The 24,345-nt window shown below is 39.4% G+C and overlaps 2 protein-coding genes and 1 non-coding gene across 4 annotated transcripts; 1 reads left to right on the top strand and 2 right to left on the bottom strand.

Moving 5' to 3' along the window:
• Nucleotides 1-1,715: 1,715 nt before the first annotated feature.
• LOC104736207 (protein WHAT'S THIS FACTOR 1 homolog, chloroplastic) lies at nucleotides 1,716-3,593 on the top strand. 2 transcript variants are annotated; one of them, XM_010456156.3, is made up of 2 exons: nucleotides 1,716-1,954; nucleotides 2,118-3,593. In XM_010456156.3, the coding sequence occupies exon 2, from the start codon at nucleotides 2,139-2,141 to the stop codon at nucleotides 3,465-3,467; it is 1,329 nt and encodes a 442-aa protein (XP_010454458.1). In that variant the 5' UTR covers nucleotides 1,716-1,954; nucleotides 2,118-2,138; the 3' UTR covers nucleotides 3,468-3,593. The 2 variants fall into 2 exon arrangements, with proteins under 2 accessions (XP_010454458.1, XP_010454457.1); XM_010456155.3 differs by having other exon boundaries at nucleotides 1,784-1,954; nucleotides 2,069-3,593.
• Nucleotides 3,594-3,947: 354 nt separating this feature from the next.
• On the bottom strand, nucleotides 3,948-5,986 carry LOC104736208 (protein AAL-toxin resistant 7-like). Its single transcript, XM_010456157.3, has 2 exons — nucleotides 4,776-5,986; nucleotides 3,948-4,223 (listed from the first exon to the last, which is right to left on the bottom strand). Exons 1-2 carry the CDS (start codon nucleotides 5,633-5,635, stop codon nucleotides 4,172-4,174), a joined length of 912 nt encoding a protein of 303 aa, XP_010454459.2. The 5' UTR covers nucleotides 5,636-5,986; the 3' UTR covers nucleotides 3,948-4,171.
• A 10,192-nt stretch (nucleotides 5,987-16,178) lies between these two features.
• On the bottom strand, nucleotides 16,179-16,285 carry LOC147929331 (small nucleolar RNA R71). The gene has a single exon (XR_015579074.1). It is a non-coding gene; the product is annotated as a small nucleolar RNA R71 (small nucleolar RNA).
• Between the last annotated feature and the right edge of the window lie 8,060 nt (nucleotides 16,286-24,345).

Raw genomic sequence — 24,345 nt, forward strand, 5'->3', positions numbered from 1 at the left:
TAAAAGCTTACAATATTTTTACAAATTTGATCGAGTGATTTAAAAACATATGTAACTCTTCTGATGACTAATAAATCTAAGTATTTTGGCAATCGTGATCTTCAAAACTAGCTAAAAATGTGTATTTATTAAACGAGTTATACCGATGCCAAGTAATGTGGTACTTTACAATTAATGTATCTGTTTCTTTTATTTATGTTCTTTCTCTATTTGAACGTTTTTTTTGCTACAGTCGTAGAAGACATATCGCATTTTTATATATTTTCTTTTGAGCAAAAACAAGGCATATGGCATATAAGTCCAACTGAAACCGGTATAATTGAGTTATAGTACCACAATACCATTTTGAGAGATCATCTTAAAAATGTGATATCGAGGGCGAGGCAGTCACCGTTTTTTTGTTTTTGGTTGCTTGTTTGTATCCAAAAGTGTTAAGCACCTTAGTAGTACGACTAATAACGTGTATATAACGTATATATAGAGACCATGACTTAATTTATCTACTATTTTTTTCCTTTTTTTTGTCGACCACATATTTAAATGATCAAAACAAACCTTTCAAATTGGTGACCCATTATATATGATGTGAAGATTTTACAAACGAAGAACTTATTTATGAGCATAGGCATTGACATGAGACTAAGATAAATAATTCAAAACAATGACATAAACAACAGCAAAGTCTGCAATTACATATTTACATATGATCAACCAACAAAAGACGACAATAGCATTAGCATTTACAACAGACTGTTCTGACCCGGTTAAAATAGATAGTTATGCTTTCTCCACATATATTGCAATTTAAACGGATATGTTAACACGTAAAGCTCTATTATATATGTCGGTTAAATATTAGTTTATGTATGCCTTGTTCTCCCGGTTTGGATTTATAAACCGTTTTAATTATAAATTTTGTTGAAGCAATTATATATAACTATATAACTGGGGTAGATCAAATGGTGTTAGTATAATTGGTAACTCTCTTTTAAATATCTTTTCCAAAAGTGAAAGGTATCATGTAAAATATAAAGTGGATGGTTTGGTACATTTGTAGTCCCCTTGTGCCATAGATGAAATTAGGACTTTAAATTACTTTATATTTAATATAGATAAATTGATAGATAGACATGTGTTTGGTCAACATCCTATCATAGTATTGTTAACACGTTTCATGAAAGCTACACTTGTGAAGGAAAGAATTTGGATCCTTCCCTACTTCTTTCTTAATCATCTATTATGTATATATATAATTTTTTTTTTGCTTTTTAATTAGGTTTGTATTCAGCGGCTATATAACAGACGTTGGATAAAACGATTAACCAGACATTTTATTACTAATTTGTTTCTTAGTTGTCAATAACAAAACGACAAACATCAACAGTTGAATTTTATTCATTTTACAATTGTTGATTCAACAATACTCCAGGTTTTAATTACAGATTAGAGAAAACTCGAGTAATGATTTAAAAATTATACTAACAGTAAAATTTTAACGTTTAAAATTTTGAATTAACGACCAAACATCAAAACATAGCATTGCCATTAACAACTACAAAACAAACATTTTTTCAGAAAACAAAAAAAAAAATTATAATACAAACTCAATCAATTGTTTATATGGTCCCCATTCCCATCGTTATAATGTTTTTTTTTTTTTTTTTTTTTGAACAAACCATCGTTATAATGTTAACAGTCAACAATGATGACAAATTGACAACAGTGGATTTTTCAGACTCAAATGGAAAAGCCCATATAAGAACTTAATGGGCTTTATTGGGCTCATTTACAAGAAAGAAGAAAACACAGACACTGAGCATCTTCTTCTGCCTTGTCTTCTCGTCGCCGTCGGACCTCCGTCACATGGCCTTTCCCCCCCTCCCCCCCCCCCCCCCATTTTTCACCTCGCCGCTTTACCTTGAGACTCTATCACTTCTCCGCCGTATAGTTTAAGGTACTGTATCTCTCAATTTGTACATTTATTATTTATAACGCATGGCATCTGAAAGACTAGTTTTACGGTTTCATGTAAACAATCTTAATCATCGATCCGTTTATCGTGTTTTAGTCGATCGGGAGATGCAAAAACTGAGGCTTTGATGATTGTTGTTGTTTAGTTGCTTAAAGGTGAGGCTTTGATGGAAGGGTTACGATGTAGGCTACGATTCTACGTGAATGCCCATAACATGTTTGCGATAATGCCTGAGAGAAACGTTTTATCCGGCGAGTCCTCTTTTGGACGGGTATGGGTGAGGTTCATGACCAGCAGCAAGCGTGTTCAAGATAGAAGCAGGGAAAAGAGAGTCCAAGAGCTCGAGATAGCTACAGAGAAATGGAAAATTGCTTCCAAAGTGATTTTTTTGATGGAGGTGTTGAAGGGTGAGCGAGATATGATCATTACCGTCAGGTCGTTGGAGCAGTATAGAAGGCAGATTAATTTGCCTAAACCGCATAAGATCAGCGATTTCATTAGAAAGTCTCCTAAGTTGTTTGAGTTGTACAAAGATCAGAGAGGGGTCTTGTGGTGTGGGTTGACAGAGGAAGGGGAAGACTTGTTGGACGAGCATGACAAGTTACTTGAAGAGAATGGAGACAAGGCTGCAGAACATGTGACTAGGTGTTTGATGATGTCTGTTGATAAGAAGCTTCCTTTGGATAAGATTGTTCATTTCCGGAGGGATTTCGGGTTGCCTCTTGATTTTAGGATAAACTGGGTCAACAAGTTTCCTCAGCATTTTAAAGTTGTGAAGCTTGGAGATGAGGAGTATCTTGAGCTTGTTTCATGGAACCCAGCTTGGGCTATCACAGAGTTGGAGAAGAAGACTCTAGGTTTAACTGAGGAAAACGATCACAAGCCTGGTATGCTTTCACTGGCTTTCCCCATGAAGTTTCCTCCGTCATACAAGAAAATGTACAGGTACAGAGGGAAGATCGAACATTTTCAGAAACGATCTTACCTGTCTCCTTATGCTGATGCACGTGGACTCGAAGCTGGTTCAAAGGAATTCGACAAACGGGCAATCGCGGTTATGCACGAACTGCTTAGCTTTACACTTGAGAAGAGATTGGTGACGGATCATCTGACCCATTTCAGGAGGGAGTTTGTGATGCCGCAGAAGCTGATGAGGATTTTTCTGAAGCATTGTGGTATCTTCTATGTCTCTGAGAGAGGGAAGAGATTCAGTGTGTTCTTGACAGAAGGTTACGAAGGGCCAGAGCTGATTGACAAGTGTCCTTTGATACTTTGGAAAGAGAAGCTGCTGAAGTTTACGGGTTACAGAGGAAGGAAGAGAGATATTCCAACTTATAGTGACACTTTGGACATGCAAGAAAGAGAATTGCTGGAGAGTGGTTCAGAAGATGAAAATTTGAGTGTTGAATTTGAGAAAGATGATGTGGGAACAGATGATGATGAGATGGACATTGATGAAGTGAATGATGCATATGAAGAGCATAACAAAGTTTAGAGAAAAGTCTCTAAATCATTTGCTGAGCAAGAATCTGATGGAAATTTTGGAAACTTTCCTCTTCCTTTGTATATGTAAAAACCTGACATTACTATCTTCACAAGGTTCATGAAGTTTCTATTCAAAGAATCTCTAATATTGTAGAAGAAGGGAAGTCTGAATTGTACACAATACCGAGTAGGTGGATTAAAACTAATCTATTTACATTTGTATCATCAATTTTACAATAAGATTGAAATAGACAAAAAAAAAAAAAAAAATAGATACCTAGCTAAGGTGTAAATTCAACTGTATAACATGCTCGTATAGGTGAGGGAAGGGGAAACCTATTATAGCTGTAAACATGATTGTGAAAACTCAATTGAAATCCACACTAGACTATAAAGAACAGTGGATCCCAAAAAAAAAAAAAAAGAGTTTAACAGAGACATTAAAAATTAGTACTAAGATTTTAAACATAAATAAAATTAATAATAGAAGAAGAAAGAAGAAAAGTTTATTGCAATAATCATGTGACTTTGCCAAATCGAACATTTTCTCTCCGCAGGCTTCATGTTATTTTTTAAGAAGATTCAAAATGTCTCCGAACAAAAAGAAAAATTTATAAGAAAACAAATAAAATAAGGTAAAAATAAGAAAAGAACCAAAGAGTTGATTCATCATGTCTGCGAAAAAAAGAGTAAACAGTAATCAATCTTTGAGGTTCAAGCAAGCCAGTCTTCTCCATCCATGCCTTCAATCTCTCCAATCTCCATACTGTAAATTACAATATCACACATCAATAATGTTACAGTAGATATAATCAATTACCACGATAATGGGAAAAAAGAACAAAATATAATGAAGAACACTAAGTTACCAAGCAACCAAACTTGAATAATACAAGCAATCACAAGAAGAATATATAATTATAAATTATATATTGGATGACGTCAAGACGGTTTCGGGACAGTTTCAGAAAAATGGGGTAAGGATAGTGTTTGATAGATGTCGGCGATATTATCATTGGATTGGACCATAGCCAAAAAAAAACAACGGACAGCTTCAGATCATGCAATAAACCGATGTGGATCCTTCTCATACCACAAGTTTCTCATATTGTTTAATCAATACGTTCAAATTTTTAATTATCAAAAAGAAACAAAAAAAAATTGATTCTGTTTTTTTTTTTATGTGTTCTGTCTCAAAACTCAATCACTGAAGTTTATGCAAGAACCGCCGCAATTTTCACCGCCGGTGATTCCGGAGGAAGAACACCGATTAAATAATTTAATTTAGCATACAAAAAAATAAATTATTATTAATTACCAGGATAAGGGAGGATTGTGAGGGATTGAGTAATGATCAGTGAGATTGTAAGGGTGAAACAATTCTTCTTCAGTTTGGTTTAACCACGAAGGGAACTCCATGACGTCACTAAGCTTAGGGAACACGTCATCTTCGACTTCTTCCGTCTCCGGTTTAATCTCCGGCGCCTCCACCGTTTTCATCATGAGCTCTGACCACCAAGCTGACGTCCCCACGTTGTTCTCTCCCGCGGAGGAAGAGGGTTGTTGAGGAGCTGAATCTGAGGTGGCTGTGGTGAAGGTGGGAGGAGGTGAAGGGGAAGAGTAGATGTGTGGATTAGTCGGAAAAAACGATGATGAGGAAGATGATGATGATGAAGATGAAGATGTTGTCGATGAGGTTTGGATGTAGTCGTTGAAATCTTGGAAGTTTAGGTTTAACCCTAAAGGTTGGTTAGGGAGGAGGAAATTGAGAGACGGATTCGTCCAAGAAAACGGATCCGGAGGTGGAGGAGGAGGAGGGGACGGAGAGAAGAGATTAAGCGGCTGCGGTGGTGGCGGTGGTTGAGGCGGTGGGATCCTCGAGGCTTGTCTCATGGAAGCGCGGTGTTGTTTTAAAGCGGTGACGATTTCTCTACGAGCTTCAGCCATGTTGAGGAGACGTTCTTGGTAAGGACGGCTAGTGTGGAGTCGCCTCCTCACTTGTTTCTTGTGAGTTTGCGTTTGCGATTGCGTTTTGCCGCCGCCACCGCCGCCACCGCTTCCATCGGTTGTGGTGGTCATAATAGTAGTAGTGGTGGTGGAAGAAGCAAGTTGTTGCTTCACGAGAGATCGGATGTAAGTAGCTGAGACGCGTGGTTCTTGCTTGTTTGATCTGACCATTAAAGATTTTAATTACGATTTATATAACTACTAACAACATGTGTTTCTTCTCTTGAATCATTTTTTTTTTCTTTCTCAAGGCTTTTGTTTTGAGTTAGAAGAGATTGTAAATAATGATGAAGATGATGAGATTTAGACAAATGTCTCCGGAAAGAGAACAGAAAGAGAAAGAGAGGTGATGAAGGAGGAAGAAGAAGCAAAGCCTCGTGGGTGATATAAATACTCTGCTCTTCTCGCCCAATATTACTGAAATTTTATTTTTGTAAAAAAACTCGAAATTATTATAAAAATTGAGACATATTTACTTCAGAGTTAAACAGTGTCTGTGTGTGTGTGTGTTTTTTTCTCTCCCAATTTTGGCAAAAACTGAATTGTTTTTTTCTTTCATTAAACTTTGCCGTAAATGGGTCTGTTTGGATGGTTGGGCACTTGACAGTAATTGACCAAAGTGTCCTCTATGCTCAACAAAAGATAAAATTGGTAGAAGAAATTGTGTTAATTTCTTTTCTTTTCTTTTCGTGTAAGCAAATATTTAAAGTGACTGTTCCCTGAAAAAGAAGTCTAAAATTTTGTATCCACTACAAGACATGCTAAACTGATACTACTATATTTAGAATAATGTAAATGGTAAGAGATAAACTGTGTGTTTGTCTTGTGTAGTAATCTTAGCAACATGACTTCCCCAATAAAAAAAAAAGGGGTCTTATCGCAACAGAAGATTTTTTGATTGATTGAATCTAAAGATAGATAATGAAAATTATGCAGAAATTTAAAAGGTTTGATATATTTAAAAACAACAAATGTCTTTTTTTAAAAAGAAAAAAAAAAATTCTTTCTGTTTTGGGAGGGGGAGGGGGGGGTATTATTGGAGTTTTAGGGAAGAGAATCCATATGACACTAGTCTTCTGTTAAAAGCCTTTGTCTGTAAGTACAGTGGGACCCACCTACATGAAGATCAACAAATGCTCTTTTAAATGATTTCTTTCTTTTTATTTTTTGCATATATGATGCAAATATTAATATTCTACCGGTCACTTTATAACAGACATTGAAATTTTTACTAGATTCGATTTAGTGAAAAAGAGCCGTACCCTATATAACTTATGAAGATATTTTTGATTCTTGGAATTTTACCATTTTTTGAAATTTTATGTGAAAGTACACAAATGATATAAACACGAATGAATTGAATAGAGTATTACCATATACGATCATTACCCATTATCCGTTTATTCCGAGAAACAAAACAATGGTCTACTACGTACATACATACGAGATTTGTTCAAAACTAACTAGTCAAACGTTTACAGATAATGGTAACTTTAGTTTGTCTTGATTCATGCCTAAATCTAGGATCTCATACTATATTAGTACACAGATTTAAGGAAACCAAAATACATTAATTCGAGAAACCAAAATACAGAGATTTTTTTTTAAAAAAAAAAGATTAATTCAAGAAACGTAAGATAAATATAAACGAAATTAAGAAGCAGAAAGGAGAATATATACCTTTTTTTTCTTTTTCTAACCGTAGTTTAAAATCGATAGGGTTTCAGTAGATGCGGTCAAAGAAAATGTGTAGAGCGACTATTAAATTTGAGCTTTATTTGACTAAGAGACAGCAGTAGTTATCTAGTTTTTATTTTCTCCATCAATGGATGCAGAATTGTAGTAATAGTTATGTTATTCACCAAAAAAGTTGTTGTACTAAAAGAGATTGAGATTATGACAACACCACAGAATGAGAGAGGGAGAGGTATGGTGAAAAAGTGTCTGCAGGCAATACTGTGGGGATATATAAAAGCAGAAATAGTCCAAATTCGAGGTTTCTTTCAAATTCAACTCTCTCCCTCTCTCTCCCTCCCTCCCTCCTTTCATTGCCAATGTACTATATAATTCAATACGGCCCTTTTTCCTAATTTCACTTTCACTCACTAAAAGGGTGTCATTAGAAATCAAATGTTAGTTTTCTATTTTCCAACCGCAGATCATAAACCAAAATTATCTTAATTAAAATAACATTCTAGTAATTGTTGTGTTGGTTTCTGATAATTAATTACATATGGGTCACCGGTGAAGTCAAATTAAAAGAATTGCAGCTTATAAAGATTTGCAAGTATGGAATTATTATTATCTTTTTCTCTTACGATATTGCGATATATGTAGAGATATACGTGTGTGTGTATTACCCTGAAGAGGGAGTGAGTGACAGAGGTATGGCCAATTTGTTTTCTCTCCTTTTTTTTCTCTTTGGCAGAGTTTTTTCAGACAGCAGTACTAGTGACAGTAAAAGTAATTTCTGTATCACAACAGATATCAAAAAATAAATCATATTCCATTTTCTTAAAACATTTATTGCACATTTTACTCCCTAATTTTACTCTTTCATATATCAAAAAGATAATGAATGTAACTTTAGGTTCACTGGTTCAGTAACGTTTTAAAATTGAGTTTGATTACACCATCATTCAAACACTTTCTATTTATCACCCGAGACATGTGCCCCCATCTCACCGACTGCGACCGACCGACGTTGGCTCTGCTACTGAGAGCCCACCAATATTTGTATAGCAACATTCATTAAGCATCATTTTAGTTACAAAAAGAGATTTACCAAGCATTTAAGTGTGCTGATGCCATGCACAACATGTATGTCAAATCGACAACTTGTTAATAATCTTTAAATCGTTCGATATACGACTAATTTAGAAAGGATTTAGTAAATAATGAATATTGGCTAAGTATAATTGTATAAACATAATTTTTTGAGAAATTTAATTAATATATCGAATTCCTTTTTTTTTTTTAAAGAAAGAAAAATACGCTATGTAGGTAAAACAGATTCAGGTATGTATGGGACAAAGAAAGAGTCAACGGCAGACTCAAGAGTAAAGAAATGAAAGGTCGTTGGTAAAACTTTGTTAGGGAGAGTCAATAATTACTGCTTTAAGTTGGAAATTATTCATATATACTCGGATATAAAACTCTCATTTTCTCTCATCCCCTTCACTTAGTATATTTATTCTTATCCGGTAAAGATGATTTAATCTGGCTGTAATTGTATGTAGATCGTATAACTAGTACGACTTTTAAATGTGAATATGTAAGTTGTGACAAGAACTATTTTACTGGCGCTGTAAGTGATTCATAATTTTGTTTCTTTTGTTTTTATAAAATTATGAACTTTAATTACTTAAAATATTATAAAATATTAAGATATTGCTAACTTAGTTTAGTTAATCCTCACATGAAGCTAGTTTGATGAGTTGCTATTGCAGTAATTGATCTTCAATCATATCAATATAAAAAAAACTTATGAGGATTTTTTACGTTGTATATATATTGGAGAAAATGTAGCAGCGGCTTCTCATTTCCATTTTAATTTTTTTTTTATTGTGATTCACTAATATATGTATTATTGCATGCATGCACATGCGCTTCACTGTTTATCATTTAGTTGTCAATTTTGGACCACCCTCGACTTCCTCCGTATTTATTCACTTTTAATCACTACAACAAGTCGTCGTTGTAAAGATTTTTATTTAATTTTCACATTTATACTTTTTCTTTTTTCACATTATATGTAATGGTTTCATCTATCAATGTATTATATTATAAAATATTTTTTCTTTTAATTATTAGAGTCTAGAGAGGTAAACACTTACAAATACATGACTGTTTAAATTTTATATATGAAAACGTAATTATGTAAAACTATATTTATCTATCGCCAACGCATAAAGTAAATAAAAGATGATAAACGTTTACAAATTGCAAATTTTGGTTGGTTCCCCCAAGAGATGGTATAATTAAGTTTATTTAAGTATTCATTTTCCAAATAACTACAATCGCGCGATAGTATCGTGTTACTGGCAGAAGGAGTCATGGTTTGAGCGAATATGTATAATTTTCTATTACTATTACCTGCTACTCATAGTTCAAAGTCAAAGCTTCTGCGTTTTATTTGGGTGTGATTGGCCTCCATTAATTGCTGTTTTCTCAAGTTATGAAATTCTATCTCGCTAGTATATGGTTCACTTCAGAAATAAACTATTTCTTTATTTTGGATTACATAAGTATCTATGCTGTTTCCACTTTTTTGCAGTGAGGAGAGGACTAATATATAGTTATGTTACACAATTGGTTCTAAAAGAATTATATTCATATTGTTTTAAAATATAACACCATGAGATACAATATGATATGTGTAAAGTAAAGGATGTTTTATAAAGTACTTTCGAAAGAGTAATTTTTGATGAGTAATAGACAAGTACACAACTATACATCATAAGAAGAACGATCATTAATTAAAGTTGACAAAAGTAAAAACTCAATCTGATAAACTTGTTTATAAAATGAGGGAAAAGACACAAAGATAAATATCCAGATAAAGACGAGAGATGTGAACCGTGAAGAAGTGGATAAAGATGCAAATGCTTTTGGTTTTAGTTTTGTTGTATAGAGAGACCACCAATTCCACCAATCAAAGCCTTTTTTTGTTGGATTCCGTTCACACCAATGCCCAAGCGAATATAATATTTTTGTCGTCACAAATCTGAATCCTAATCATTGTATTTCTCACTGCTATAGTAAGAAAATGCAATTTACTAAACACACCAGCATGCATCAGAGTCAGCCTTTGCAGTCGCTAGATTGCTGTGTATACAAAAGCAAAAATACTTAGTAACCAAGAATGTTTATCTCTTCAGTGTACGTAAGATCATATAGCGTTAAATACTTATCAGAATATTAATATATCGAATATGACATTTGATAAACGTCACTGAGTTTAGAAAACTTTCAAGTTTCAAGTCTAGAATATATTGCAAAGCGACGGTTACAACTTGTTTCGAAGTAACTATAAATTCCGCCAAATCTGTAAATTGCCATGGACATGTTCACAAATCTCGTTTAGTATACTGATTACAAAATTTCAACTTTAACATACGTACAACTCAAGCAAATTAGTTAATTACTGGTTTAACTCGTATCATAGTCATAGCTATATGCCTTTTAACTAATTAATTTAATCTTGTTTTTTTAAATTAATCTTTTACCAATAGTTTAGTATGTATGTTTTTATAATATTAACTTGTAAAAAAAAAAGAATAACAAAGTGTGGAGTGAATCGTGCTTTTAGGGGTTTTCTTTGTGTAAACCGTCGGAATCGGTATTTGGGCAACCATAAGACATGTTTTTAGTTGGTATACATATAATTAGCTCATAGAAATGACCAATAACTCGGTATATATCTTATACAAATGTTTTGTGTCTTGACGTTTAACATATGGAACCTGCATGGCTGCATATGTAAGAATTTGTCTCGAGTACAATATTATTATTAGGTGTGTATTGTCTCGAGTACAATATCGTAGTATCTTCACATTAGCTAACACTACTGGGTGTGTAGACACTACGATGAACAATATTAGGTGTGTATCATTTTATTTCGTTTTCCGCTTTGTGTTTCTTCTATATCAGTTAGTAATCATTCAAGTGGTAAAATCTTAGCGCCCAATGGTGATATGTTTACCAATCCATTCCGTCGATATACACACAGAAACTAGAGACCGGTTTGATGGGTTAATGGAGGAAGGTAGTGGGCTGAGGATTGATGATGTGACGCATCCTAATAAGAACGGCAATCGTACAACTTGCGGCTGTAAGAGAGTAAGAGAGAAAGAGAGAGATAGAGAGGTCCCAGTGACAAGTGTCATGACACGTGGGCCGGTGGTTTAGGACCCAATCAGAGTGAAACTGCCACGTGAGATCTTTCCACGTTCCGACAACAATCAAAGCTTCCTTCTGTTTCCTTCCACCATCCTTCACTCTTTTCTTTTCCAGCAACCTTTTTTTTTCTTTTTTTCTTTTTAGCAAACTATCAAAAAATGTGGACAGTAAAAAAATGAAATTCGATATTTTTCTAGATATTTACATTTATCTTCATCGTACAATAGAAGGTACATTGTTCCAAAATATCAGGACAAACTCACCCCATTATCCTATCATGTGCTTAGCCATACAATCAATGAATCAACAATATGATCATATATATATAAGCTTTTAAGGATAAAGTTAGGAAATAGTGATACTTTAAGGATGTCTAACATGTATAATTGTATAGATACTCTAAGGGGACGAAAGGCTTGTGTATGCATCCTTGGTTCCACTCAACATGTTGGAAAGTTGCTTTATAAATTCACATAGATGCATATGTTATATTCTTAGCTTCGAGGGATGTTGCCTAACATATATGTACGTACAGAGCTTCTGCTATAGCAATACTGCTCGAGGCTGGAAGATTGTCTCATATATATATATATCCATATCGCACTTAATTACTGTTCACAGTACAAAATTCCCGTGATAACAATTTCTGAATTAGTAGCTATTTTAGGTTTAATTCATATGTTCATTCATATTTAATTATTTTATGACAATTAGATATCAAATATCTTCGTGCTCATACAACCAAAAACTTGATATTAATTATAACACTTGTTATTTGGAGCGTTATAACGAGAAGGGAGGTATATTACACTGTTCAATAACAGTTAACAAACAAACATCTGAAAGGTGACACCTCTCGATCGGTCGTGACACTGTGACTTTGCTCAATGGTTCCTCGCTGTTATCATAAGAGATAAGACTACTAAATATTGTATCAGATTTAATTAATTTCTGGTAAAGAAAAATGGGTTACGGGAGGAAAGATATATGAAAATTGTAGCTGTTAGTCAAAGTGGTCCAATAGCTTCTCTATGTGAACCGGCCACCGCTTCCATTCTTTCAAACATTTATGCTGCGGTGGAGAAATCCTACATTTTTTTTTTTGACAGATATATTCGTCGATCAAAATATGTAGAAAAGTGAATAAAATATATATGTAGAGAACACTAACCATAACTTAATACGTTGATGATAACTCGTCCAACAACTGAGAGATTGGTTGCTGTGACATACAAAAGTCCTTTTTTGCTTCCTAAAGAATTATGCGGCGGACATAAAAATTGAGCCTATTTAACTGATTTTTTAAGATGACACGTGTCACAGTTAATTGGAAATATTGTAATTTGTAAGAGTATGATTACTGGGCGTTTCTCGTTGGGTTGCTTGTTGGGTTGCTTTTGTATTTGGGTCCCAAAGAAATATTAAAAAACCCATAAATGAGTCCATTTTGCTGAGTATCGTTACTGTCAGAAGTATTCCGAGCAACGCCTTAAGAACGAAAAGTGGCGTTACATGAGAGGTTGGTAGGTAAATATAAAACCGGGGGGTTTTTTTTCTCATTTCTTTTTCTTTTTCCTCCCGACTGTCTCTCTCCCTTCTCTCTCGTTTCTAAAGGCGACAGAAACGGCGATTGTTGATGAAATCGGAGAAATCAATGGATTCGCGTCGAATCCATTGAATTTTCCGGCGTAAAGTGGTTGTTTGTTGGTTACCCAAAGGCGACGACTTCCAAATCGGCGTAACCGTCAGATAGGACGGTTTAGTTCTCACGGCAAACGACGGCGGAGGCTTATTTTGGTGAGACAACGATGGCAGAGGTTTTCTGGTGGCCTACAGCGAACGGTGAGGTCCACTGGCTAACGAATCGGAGACGAGATGGTTCGTCTTCTCAATTCCGATCTATTGCATGTATGTTGATTCAATTCCGATCTATTGCATGTATGAGATTATTCTGTTGTTAAATTGATTATGAGATTAGTTTGATGTTCAATTGATTATGAGATTAGTTTAATCAACCGGTTATTTGCTTGATTGGGAAATTAGTGTTGTCTCATTACGATTTATTGTCTGATAGTTTTGGAGGGTTTACGATTTATTGTCTGATAGTTTTGGTTGAGATTAGATATGTTTGATAGTTTTGTTATATGGGTTTGTGGTTGTAATCGAAACTTTCTTTTTTTATGAGATTAGTCTGTTGTTCTTATTAAGAGTAGAATGTTTTTGTTTTTGTTTTTTGTGATTTATATTGACTCTTTTTACATGTTTGTGCGAGGTCAAATGGATTTGATTTGGAGTGGTATTCATGAAGCGGACACAGCTATTGGATTCTCTTATTTGAAAAGGTATGGTACGACAGCTTTCACATGTTGTTGATAGTTATTGTTTGCGGTTGTGTGTTGGGATGAATTAGTAGCTTTTTCATGAAACACTAGTGTTATGTTTGCTTTGTTTGTGTATAAATAATTGTGTAAAAAGGTATGGTCTTATAAATGTAATAAGTGATGAGTTTGATCAAGTGTTTGAGTATGAGTTTGTAATTTATTTAGTGTTAGATTAGGTAATAGTCGAGTCAGTCATTGATGATTGCTTTTTGTTTGTTGGTTGTGATAAATACGGATAGTACTTGATTAGAGAGATACTTGTCGAGTGGTTGGGTTTGATGAATGCTTCAACATCAAACTTATTGTTTGATGGTGTAGGGTTTGTAGGTTGTTTTAATGTAATAAATTTGTGGTTGTTGTAGTTTAGGTAAAAACTTAAATTTCAAAACCCAAACCCACTTGTTTTGAAAGTAAACTTCACCTTACCATCTAACCTTGAGCTCAATATAAACCCTCCATGTTAAGCACTGATATGTTACGGTTTTGACTCACTTTGATCCGTTTATTTGATAGTTTTGTAGTTGTTTGAGTCCTTTTCAGGTTATAATAAGAGGCTAGGAAGCTAAAAGCAAGGATTGGAACAGCAGGAGCAATCAGAGCAGAAAGGAGTTGAATTGGAGCAGAAAAGCTGATTTTAGACCTAGGAGCACATGCTCCCTATTTCCGAGCACATGCTCCCAACTCTACGGTTTCATGACGACACGTGGCAAGCATCTAGGCGCCGATTCCCTGCCTAATTCCCCTTATTTTAGGCGATCCTTTGTGAGAGAAAGAGGGCTGAGATCGCTTTTTAATAGGAAGATTTGAATTTGGAATCTTTCCTTATTTTTCTCTACTTGTATGCTATTTAACCTAGGGTTTTTAGGAGAGAGGGATATACCTTTTCTTTTGTTTTTTGGAGCGACGTTTTTGTGAGAGGAAGAAGAGCGGCTAACTTGTGAAGCATTCTCTGAACTCTTTTTATTTTTATGTCATTGAATTTCTCATCTTTTGCTATAATTCATTTCTCTATGTCTGAGTAGTTTTCTTTGCTAGATTAGGGGTTTCAAAAGGGGTTTCATGGGTGAGCAACAAAACACAAATAGGGCTTTATATAATCGATTGTCTTCACTATTGTTAGACTTAATGCTTAGGTTGATTTGATCACCCAATCTATGATTCTAGGTTTATCTATTCATCAAAAGTGTAATAGGTTGCTAGAAAAGACATTAGTGGGCAAATTATCCTAGACCTGCGAAAGTTGATGTGTTGGTGATTTGTGAACTTATCATTCCTGTTCTTTAATGCTTGTCTGCGATTCTGGGCTCAAACGACAGTTTAGGGTTTATGGACCGCCGAGCATGTGCTCCGGATGTCTGAGCATGTGCTCCGCGTTTCCGCACAAAATCGACCAGATAGAGTTATTGATACCACGACAGTGGATCAGTTTATATTTATGTTCGAGTTCTAGACTGGTACTTAATCTACGCCATGAATAGTTGTTTAGTTGCTATCTCTGAAATTCCCGAGAATTACCCCTGATCTAGTGTTTTGCTTATTGCCTTTTTATACCGTTTTAATCGCGTTACTGTTACCAAACAAACCCAACTTTGAATTGTCTTAGCTTGAAATTGAACCAATAGAACCATAGAGTAAAACTTGGTCTTCGTGGGATTCGACCCCTAAGTACTACTTCTTTGCTGTGCACTTGCAGTAGGAAAATAGGGTTTAAAACTCTGTGTATCAAGTTTTTGGCGCCGTTGCCGGGGACCAAATTTTTACCTTTGGTTTTCGGCGAAATTACTAGACTAAGACCTTACTGATTTGTCTTTCTGCTTCTTCTTTGCGTGTGTTTCAGGTGCATGTCAAGAAGATCTACAAGAAGAAACAACACGGAAGAACTAGTTGCTTTGTCAGCCGCAGAGCTCTCTTTGGCAAAAAGAACAAACCGCAAGAACAGAAAGTTTCAATCCGTCAACATGGGTGACAATAGAAACAATGAGGATATGGCTGCCGAGTTGCAGCAACTTCGACAACAGTTGGGGCAGTTGCTCCGTGCTCAACACGAAAGAGCCGCGCCGCCACAACCGTCCATTGGGGACAAGGACAACCCGCATGCGTTCTACACCAACCGAGCGGCGATTGTTCCTCCCACCATCCAGAGACAAGATTTTGAGATCAAGCCACATATGATCTCTCTAGTGAAGCAGCACCTATTTCACGGTCTCCCAGCTGAGATTCCGATGGACCACATCGAGAATTTTGAGGAGATATGTAGCACCACTGGTTCAAATGGGACACCGCCAGACTTTCTGAAGTGCAAGCTCTTTCCCTTCTCTCTTGCGGATAGAGCTTCACGTTGGCTGAAGTCATTGCCACCTGGGTCTCTGACATCATGGGAACAGTGTAGATCTGTGTTTCTGGACCATTTCTACACCAAGGCTAAGACTGCTGCCCTGAGGAACAAGATTTCCTCGTTCCAACAGCACACTAGAGAAGCCTTCTGCGAGGCTTGGGAGAGGTACAAAGAGTACCGTAGAGAGTGTCCGCACCATGGATTCAGTGATGAACAGATTCTGGGCATTTTCTATGATGGAGTTAACTGGGACTACAGAAACGCTCTCAACTCGGCCAGCAATGGGGATTTTATGATAAAGTCTAAGGAATGAGCATATCAGTTAATTGAGAACCTAGCTGCAAGCTCCAGCAACAAGGCTCCTGAGTATGACAGGTCCGTGAAGGTCAACAGTGTCGATACGCAAAAGATCGACGAGTTGACAGCCAAGGTGAACCTTCTTCTGAAGGGGAGCCAGAAAACTGTCCATTTTGTCGATGAGACCGGAGACATGCCGCTAGCTCAGGAGATTTCTGATGGAGAGGATGAAATGATGGAGGTTAATTATGTGAGTGGGCAAGGTTTTGTGCAGAACAGGGGTTTCAACCCGAACTACAGAAGCCATCCGAATTTGTCCTATAGAAGCACCAACGTGGAGAATCCTCAGGATCAGGTGTATCCGCAGCAAGGAGCTCAGGATCAGATGGGTTATCAGAAAACCTTCTCAAACAACTTCCAAGGCAAACAGTTTGTGCCCACTCAAAACCGTTTCCAAGGGGGGAACCAACATGCATATACAAGCGCTCAGCAAGCACCGCCTTTCACCAACCAGCAGTTGGGATCTTCACCTGCTAGCAGCTCTCAAAATGAGCTGAAAAACATGATGTAACAACTCTTGGTGAATCAACAAAAAGCTTCAGTGGAAATCAACGCTAAGGTCGATACCATGTACAATGACCTTAATGGGAAGTATGAGGCAGTAATGTCACATGTGAAGAAGCTTGATGTTCAGGTTGCACAGACTGCTGAAGCCGTGAAAAGAACTCCTGGGACCCTGCCCGGAAAAGGGGAAGCAAACCTGCGGAACGAGTATGTCAATGCGATTGAGCTAAGGGGAGGAAAGAAGTTACCCCCTAGGGAAGCACCATCCGCTAAGCTTGACAAGGGCAAGGGTATTGCTGAAGAATACCTTCCTCAACATGCTGCTGAGACTCCACCGTTGAGTCAAAAAGAAGCCGAAGCATCCGGCGAGCATGTGCTCCCACCCAGCGAGCAGGCGCTCCCGACTCCCGATCAGACCGTTCCTACTGAGGTACCTCCTGCACGCGTGTACACCCCTAGGGTTCCTTACCCTGTTCCTCCTAAGAAATCTCGCAAGGATTTGGAGGATGCAAAGTGCAAGGAGATGTTGAGAGAATTGACGGTAAAACTACCCCTAGCTGATGCTGTTCAGATGATACCTGCTTTGAAGAGATATGTGAAAGGGTTAGTTTCTGGGAGAGTGTCAGAGGAAGAGAACGTGATGATGGTTTCAAGAGAGTGCAGTGCTGTGCTGCAAAACAAAGTGCTAAAGAAGAGAGATGATCCAGGGCGATTTGTCTTATCCGTGAGAATCGGTAAAACGATTTTTGCAAACTCCCTCTGTGATCTAGGTTCCAGTGTGAAACTTATGCCATATTCAGTGGCTAAAAGGCTCGGATACACGAAATTCAAGTCTACACGGATTTCGTTAGTATTCGCGGATAGATCCACCAAGCGCCCCATAGGAGTGTTGGAGGATATACATGTCCAGATAGGGGATACGCTTATACCAGCAGACTTTGTGGTTCTGGAACTTGAAGAAGAACCATGTGACCCCCTGATCTTGGGTAGATCATTCTTATGCACAGCTGGTGCGATTATAGATGTGCAAGGGGGAGCGATCGATCTCCAGCTGGGGGATATGATCGCAAGGTTTGAGATGAATAAGCTGCTCAAGAAACCTATGATAGATGGTCAGACTTTTGTGGTTGATGATGGTTCAGAGGTTACACATGAGGTTACCGATGAAGTTCTCACTCTCGATCCGTTGGAGGTTGCCTTGACAAAGGCAGAGGGTAAGTATGGATTCTTGAATGAGGAAGCTGATGGTTTTACACGCATTTTGGATGCAGGTACACGGTTCCATCAACTGGTAGCTTACGCCAGCCTAGACGATGAGAACCAATCAGGGGAGGAATCCGCCGAGGGAGCACCTGCTCCGGATTCTGGAGCACATGCTCCGGTAAAGTCAGCGGACGGTCCTTGGAGCGAGTTAAGAGCTCCAAAGGTAGAGCTAAAACCACTTCCAGCCGGGCTAAGGTACGCGTTCCTAGGTCCTAACTCTACAAACCCCGTGATAGTGAACTCTGAAATAAACAATGTAGAGACCGCTTTGCTCCTTTGTGAACTTAGGAAGTATAGAAATGCTCTAGGGTATTAACTAGATGACATCCCAGGAATCTCACCAGATCTTTGCATGCATAGGATACATCTAGAAGATGAATCAATGACTTCGGTAGAACATCAGAGGAGGTTGAACCCGAATCTAAAGGATGTTGTTAAGAAAGAGATAATGAAACTTCTAGATGCGGGTGTAATTTATGCTATTTCTGATAGTTCCTGGATTAGTCCAGTTCATGTAGTCCCTAAGAAGGGTGGAATTACAGTGGTTAAGAATGATAAGGATGAGTTGATTCCTACTAGGACAGTTACGGGACATTGCATGTGCATAGACTATAGAAAACTTAATGCTGCGACCTGTAAGGATCATTTTCCTTTGCCGTTTATTGTTCAAATGCTTGAGAGATTGGCTAACCATCCTTACTACCGTTTCTTATATGGCTATTCAGGTTTCTTTCAGATCCCAATCCATCCCGACGATCAAGAGAAGAACACATTCACATGTCCTTACGGCACCTTTGCTTACCGCAGAATGCCGTTTGGCTTGTGCAATGCACCAGCGACCTTCCAACGATGCATGATGTCCATTTTCACTGACCTGATTGAGGATATAATGGAAGTTTTCATGGACGATTTCTCCGTCTATGGGAGCTCCTTTACCGTTTGTTTGTCTAATTTGTGCAGGGTGTTGCAGCGGTGTGAAGACAAACATCTGGTACTGAATTGGGAGAAATGCTACTTCATGGTCAGATATGGGAGAGTGCTAGGATACAAGATTTCTGAAAAGGGGATTGAGGTTGACAAAGCCAAGGTTGAGGTGATGATGAGTTTACAACCGCCTAATTCGGTAAAAGGGATCAGTAGTTTCCTTGGCCACGCCGGTTTCTACAGACGGTTCATTAAGGATTTCTCCAAGATAGCAAGACCACTTACCCAGCTGTTGTGTAAGGAAGTGAAGTTTGATTTCGATTCTGCTTGCTTGGAAGCGTTTCACACGATCAAGGGAGCCTTGGTTAGCGCTCCGATTGTACAACCGCCAGATTGGGACCTTCCCTTTGAGGTCATGACTGATGCGAGTGACTATGCCGTGGGAGCAGTTCTGGGACAGAGAAAAGACAAGAAGCTGCACGTGATATACTATGCCAGCCGCACCTTGGATGAGGCTTAGTGCAAGTACGCTACAACCGAGAAAGAACTTTTAGCGGTTGTGTTCGCTTTTGAGAAGTTCCGATCAAACCTTGTTGGTTCCAAAGTTGTTGTTCACACTGATTAGCAGCGTTGAGGTATCTACTGACCAAGAAGGATGCAAAACCAAGGCTACTCCGTTGGATTTTGTTGCTTCAAGAGTTTGACTTGGAGATTAAAGACAAGAAGGGTATTGAGAACGGAGTTGCAGATCACTTATCAAGAATGAGGATAGAAGAAGAGCTACCCTTGGATGATAGCCTTCCTGAAGAACATGTTTTCTCGATCGGCATCTTTGATCCCGCCGAGCACATGCTCCGCCTGGGAGCACATGCTCCGAAAACCCCGTGCAAGGCAATCGATACCAACAAACAACCAAGTTTTCCCTGGTTTGGAGAGTATGCAAACTACCTAGCAGCAGAGAAAGAACCTACTGAGTTTGTTGGGAACAAGAAGAAGAAGTTCCTAAAAGACATAAGGCGGTTTTTGGGATGAGCCTTACCTCTATAGGCATTGCTCGGATGGTTTTTTCAGGAGGTGTGTGACTGAGGAGGAGGTTCCTGGAGTCTTGTTTCATTGCCATAGCTCACCCTATGCTGGACACTTTGCTACTTTCAAAACCGTGTACAAAGCTCTTCAAGCGGGTTATTGGTGGCCTACCATGTTCAGAGATGCGCAGCGGTTCGTGTCTACTTGCGACACATGTCAGAGACAAGGGAACATCAGCAGGAGGAATGAAATGCCTCAGAATTTCATCTTGGAGGTTTAGGTATTTGATGTTTGGGGAATTGACTTCATGGGACCTTTCCCGAACTCATTCGGCAATGAGTACATATTGGTGGCTGTCGATTACGTGTCCAAGTGGGTAGAAGCTTTGGCCAGCCCCAATATTGATGCAAAGACCGTGCTCAAGATGTTCAAGTCGGTTATTTTCCCACGGTTTGGTGTCCCACGGGTAGTCATTAGCGGTGGTGGATCGCATTTCATTAACAAGGTCTTTGAGAGTCTTCTCAAGAAGAATGGAGTGAGGCACAAGGTCGCCACCACTACCACCCACAAACAAGCGGCCAAGTTGAGATCTCTAACCGGGAGATTAAGAGCATTTTGCAAAAAACAGTGAACACAATAAGGAAGGATTGGTCTCTGAAGCTAGATGAGGCTCTATGGGCTTATAGAACCGCCTACAAAACACCCCTGGGGACTACACCGTTTCACTTGGTGTATGGTAAGGCGTGTCACCTTCCTGTTGAGCTAGAGTACAAGGCTGCTTGGCAGTGAAAATGCTGAACTTTGACACTAAGAGCGCCCATGAAAGGAGGAAGATGCAACTGCATGAGCTAGAGGAGATTAGGCACCTCGCCTATGAAAACTCAAAACTCTACAAGGAGCGTACCAAAGCCTACATTGACAAGCGGATCCTCACTAGGACCTTTGCTCCTAATGATCAAGTCTTGTTGTTCAACTCTAGGCTGAAACTGTTTTCCGGAAAGCTAAGATCACGATGGTCCGGACCCTTCACCATCAAGGAGATTAGACCATATGGGGCTGTTGTGTTGCTGGACACAAAAGGAGGAGAATTTGTGGTGAATGGACAGAGGCTGAAGCCATATCTTGCCGCCTCTGAGCACGAAAGGGGTGAAACCTTCGCCCTAGGCGACCCTCCTATTGCCTAAGGAGCTTTCGAGTCAAGCTAATGACTTAAAACAAGCGCTGGGTGGGAGGCAACCCACCAGGTATATATTGCTGAGTTTTTCTTTTTCTTTTTAGGATTTGTTTCTTCTCTTTTCGGTTTCAGGAATGTTGGAAGAAGACGCGGAGCACATGCTCGCAGGACGCGAGCAACCCGATGCACATGCTCGGCGAACTGAAAACCAAAGAAAAAGAGAAGAGCGATTGGGCCAGGTAAGTTTAATGAATTTCAGGCCCAGACCCACCAGGCCCACCAGGCCCACCAGGCCCACGTAACCCACCAAATCGCAAACCCTTCTCTCTTTTCTTCTTCTTTCTTTCTTCTCTTCTTCTCCTCGTCGCCGTCGAAGCTCTCATTCTCTCCCATTGCTAACTTTTTCAAAAATAGACCGATTTCATTGATTTTTGAGACTAGATTGCTTTATTATCCACCACAATCCTCAATCTCTAGTCCATTTAAGCACACACTCAAGGTACAAAATGGCCCCTAGACGCTCTACCTCGGGAAGAAAGAGCACAACAAAGAGACCAACCGACGATTCACAATCATTCCCGTGGCCACGGTGCGAGGGAGAACCGTTCAACATGAACGATGACTCATTACCCGCTGAGTCTGACACGGTTTGGGATCAGAGGGACGCCAACTAATACAACAAGCTGTTGTCCGTAAAGATCGAGCCCACCCGCACTCTTTGTGATGACACGCTCAAGATGCTTGGCTTGCACGACCAAGTCTACCAGATATTGTGCCAAGCGCGTGTTGGGATCTTTACCACTTGGGAGGGTGACTTATACCCTGACTTGGTCCGGCAGTGCCTCGCCTCCGCCACACTCACACACGCTGACCCCAAGAAGAAATCCATCGCCGGCGCCACATTCTCTTTTAAGGCCGGCGGGCGCTATTACGAATTGCCCTTGCATGACTTCGGCCTCCATTACAAGTTCTATCTCGAGGACGAGAACATGAGCTTCCCGAGGAAGTTCCCAGAGGCAGCCACCTTTTGGAGCTTGATAGCTTCGGGGCCCTACCGCTCCAACAGGGCCAGCCAGACGAGCATCTGGCATCCTGCAGTCAGGATCGCCTCCCGCATCTTCAGCAACCTCGTCTTCAACCGTGACATCGGGAACAAAGTCCACCACGACGACTTGCTGATGTTGTACTTGGGGTGCAGCTTTTTGACACCCGCGGCTCCCAGAGCACATACTCTGTTCCCTGGAGCACCTGCTCCATCTGATGTGCGGTGCAACATGGCTATGCACTTCGCTGAGATGATCTGTGCTGCTAAGCACAAGACTTCTGGCCGTACAGAGAGGATTGGCAGCCTTCTCACTCATCTTTTTGAGCACATGCGGATCGATCTGACGAGGTATTCTCGTGTAGAGCAGAGGGAGCGCATTGACATACAGCATCTGGTCCACTCCCGAGTCATCCAGTTAGCCAACCCCTTCTACACATACCGGTATGATGGCCCTGACGGTAATCAGGGGAGCATTCGCCTCCCAGCTCCTGAGCTTACACAGCTAGCCACGGTGGATGATCTGCGTTTTTCCCGCGTCCCACTGCTTCTGGGAGATGTTCCGCCTCCTCCTACCCAGTTTGATCCACCACCAGCGGACTTTGCTAGCTCATCCCACCACCGCGAGGACAGCGTTCCACCATTCACATCATCCGATCCTCAGGGTGAGTTTGATCTCCCACCGATCTTTGATGAGCCCGATACCGCTGAGTACAGGAGATGGATGGTCGAGTCGCAGCAGAAGAACAACAGCTTGATGCGGAGGATCCTGACGGCACTATCTCGCGGTTGCTGCCACCACACCACCACCACCGCCGACCCAAGCCCACCGGAGAGACCACCACGTCGGAGGCAACGCCTTGCCCGTTTGGAGAGCGAGAGCCCAGACGATTCCGACGCCTGATCGCGGTTACACACACCATCATTGGCCTATCCACCTTATTTTCTTTTCATTTCTATTGTTATCTTTATTTTTCTTCTTGTCTAGGTCTCTCTTTGGCTTATTTTCACACCGGAGACGATGTGCAGTAAGTCCGGGGGAGGGTCACCTACGACATTTGTTTTCTTTATCTTTCTTTTTATTGAGTCAGTTTGTCATGTGAGTCGAACCAAAACTTGTGGGAATTAGGACCGAAATCTGTGATGTTTTTAACCATTTGTGAGTTTGACCGTTTTTCCTAGTGACCATTGTTGCAGAACTAAGAGTACAGAGACGAGCTAATACCTCTTCACATTCGGACCCTTCTCCTGGCCAGAAAAGCTTCATCCCATTAAGGTTTCACCGGAAAGACTTAGACTCTACTTTATTGGAACCTAACCGGATTTAAATTCTTCTCGTTTTGGGCATTAGGATAGGGAACGTGTCACATATTCAGGACTTCTTATTCATTTTGCCAATCTTGCTGATCCTGAATAGCTAGCTCATTTTAAGTTAGTACCCACCCCGAGCCTAACCTCCTTTCAAACCACTTGCACTTGTATTTTTGTTTTCTCATTCTGTGCAGCTATGTGCAAAACGGTCGGGGAGAGCAGGACTGACACAATCTCTAACTCGCTCTTGCTGGAGAACCAAAGAGGAAAAAGCTGGACGGACAGAGCACGTGCTCCAACCTAGCGAGCACCTGCTCCGAAATTATATAAATCCGAGTCCGCGAGTTGTTTTGAGCAGAGAGAGAGCCTAGGATACGGTCTGCATGCTCCTGGGGCAATATCAGAAGAAAATCCCCCATCATCCTTCATATGTCTCATCAAAAAAAAAAAAAAAAAAAAAAAAAAAACGTTTAAGGATGATGGAAAGGGACCAGAGCTAGTGTTACACACCCCCGAGCATGCGTTGTACCCTGAGGAGAAAAGAGAGGCTGAGTTTGAGAAGATAAGAAGAGGAGAGTGATTAGAGGTTGTGGACATCAATGAGTCCACTCTCCCTTACCATTTTGTGCGATATCCTGCATCTCTTTCGAAGTAATGGTAACT

Source organism: Camelina sativa, chromosome 13, assembly GCF_030686135.1.
Source record: "Camelina sativa cultivar CO46 ecotype springtype chromosome 13, ASM3068613v1".
In the NCBI taxonomy this organism is placed as follows: Eukaryota; Viridiplantae; Streptophyta; class Magnoliopsida; order Brassicales; family Brassicaceae; genus Camelina; species Camelina sativa.

Excerpts from the sequence above, each read along its gene's own strand:
- LOC104736208 (XM_010456157.3), bottom strand. The coding sequence starts at position 5,635 with ATGGTCAGATCAAACAAGCAAGAACCACGCGTCTCAGCTACTTACATC. Across the intron at positions 4,224-4,775 it reads CACAATCCTCCCTTATCCTG|TATGGAGATTGGAGAGATTG; the intron begins GTAATTAATAAT and ends TGTAATTTACAG.
- LOC104736207 (XM_010456156.3), top strand. The coding sequence starts at position 2,139 with ATGGAAGGGTTACGATGTAGGCTACGATTCTACGTGAATGCCCATAAC.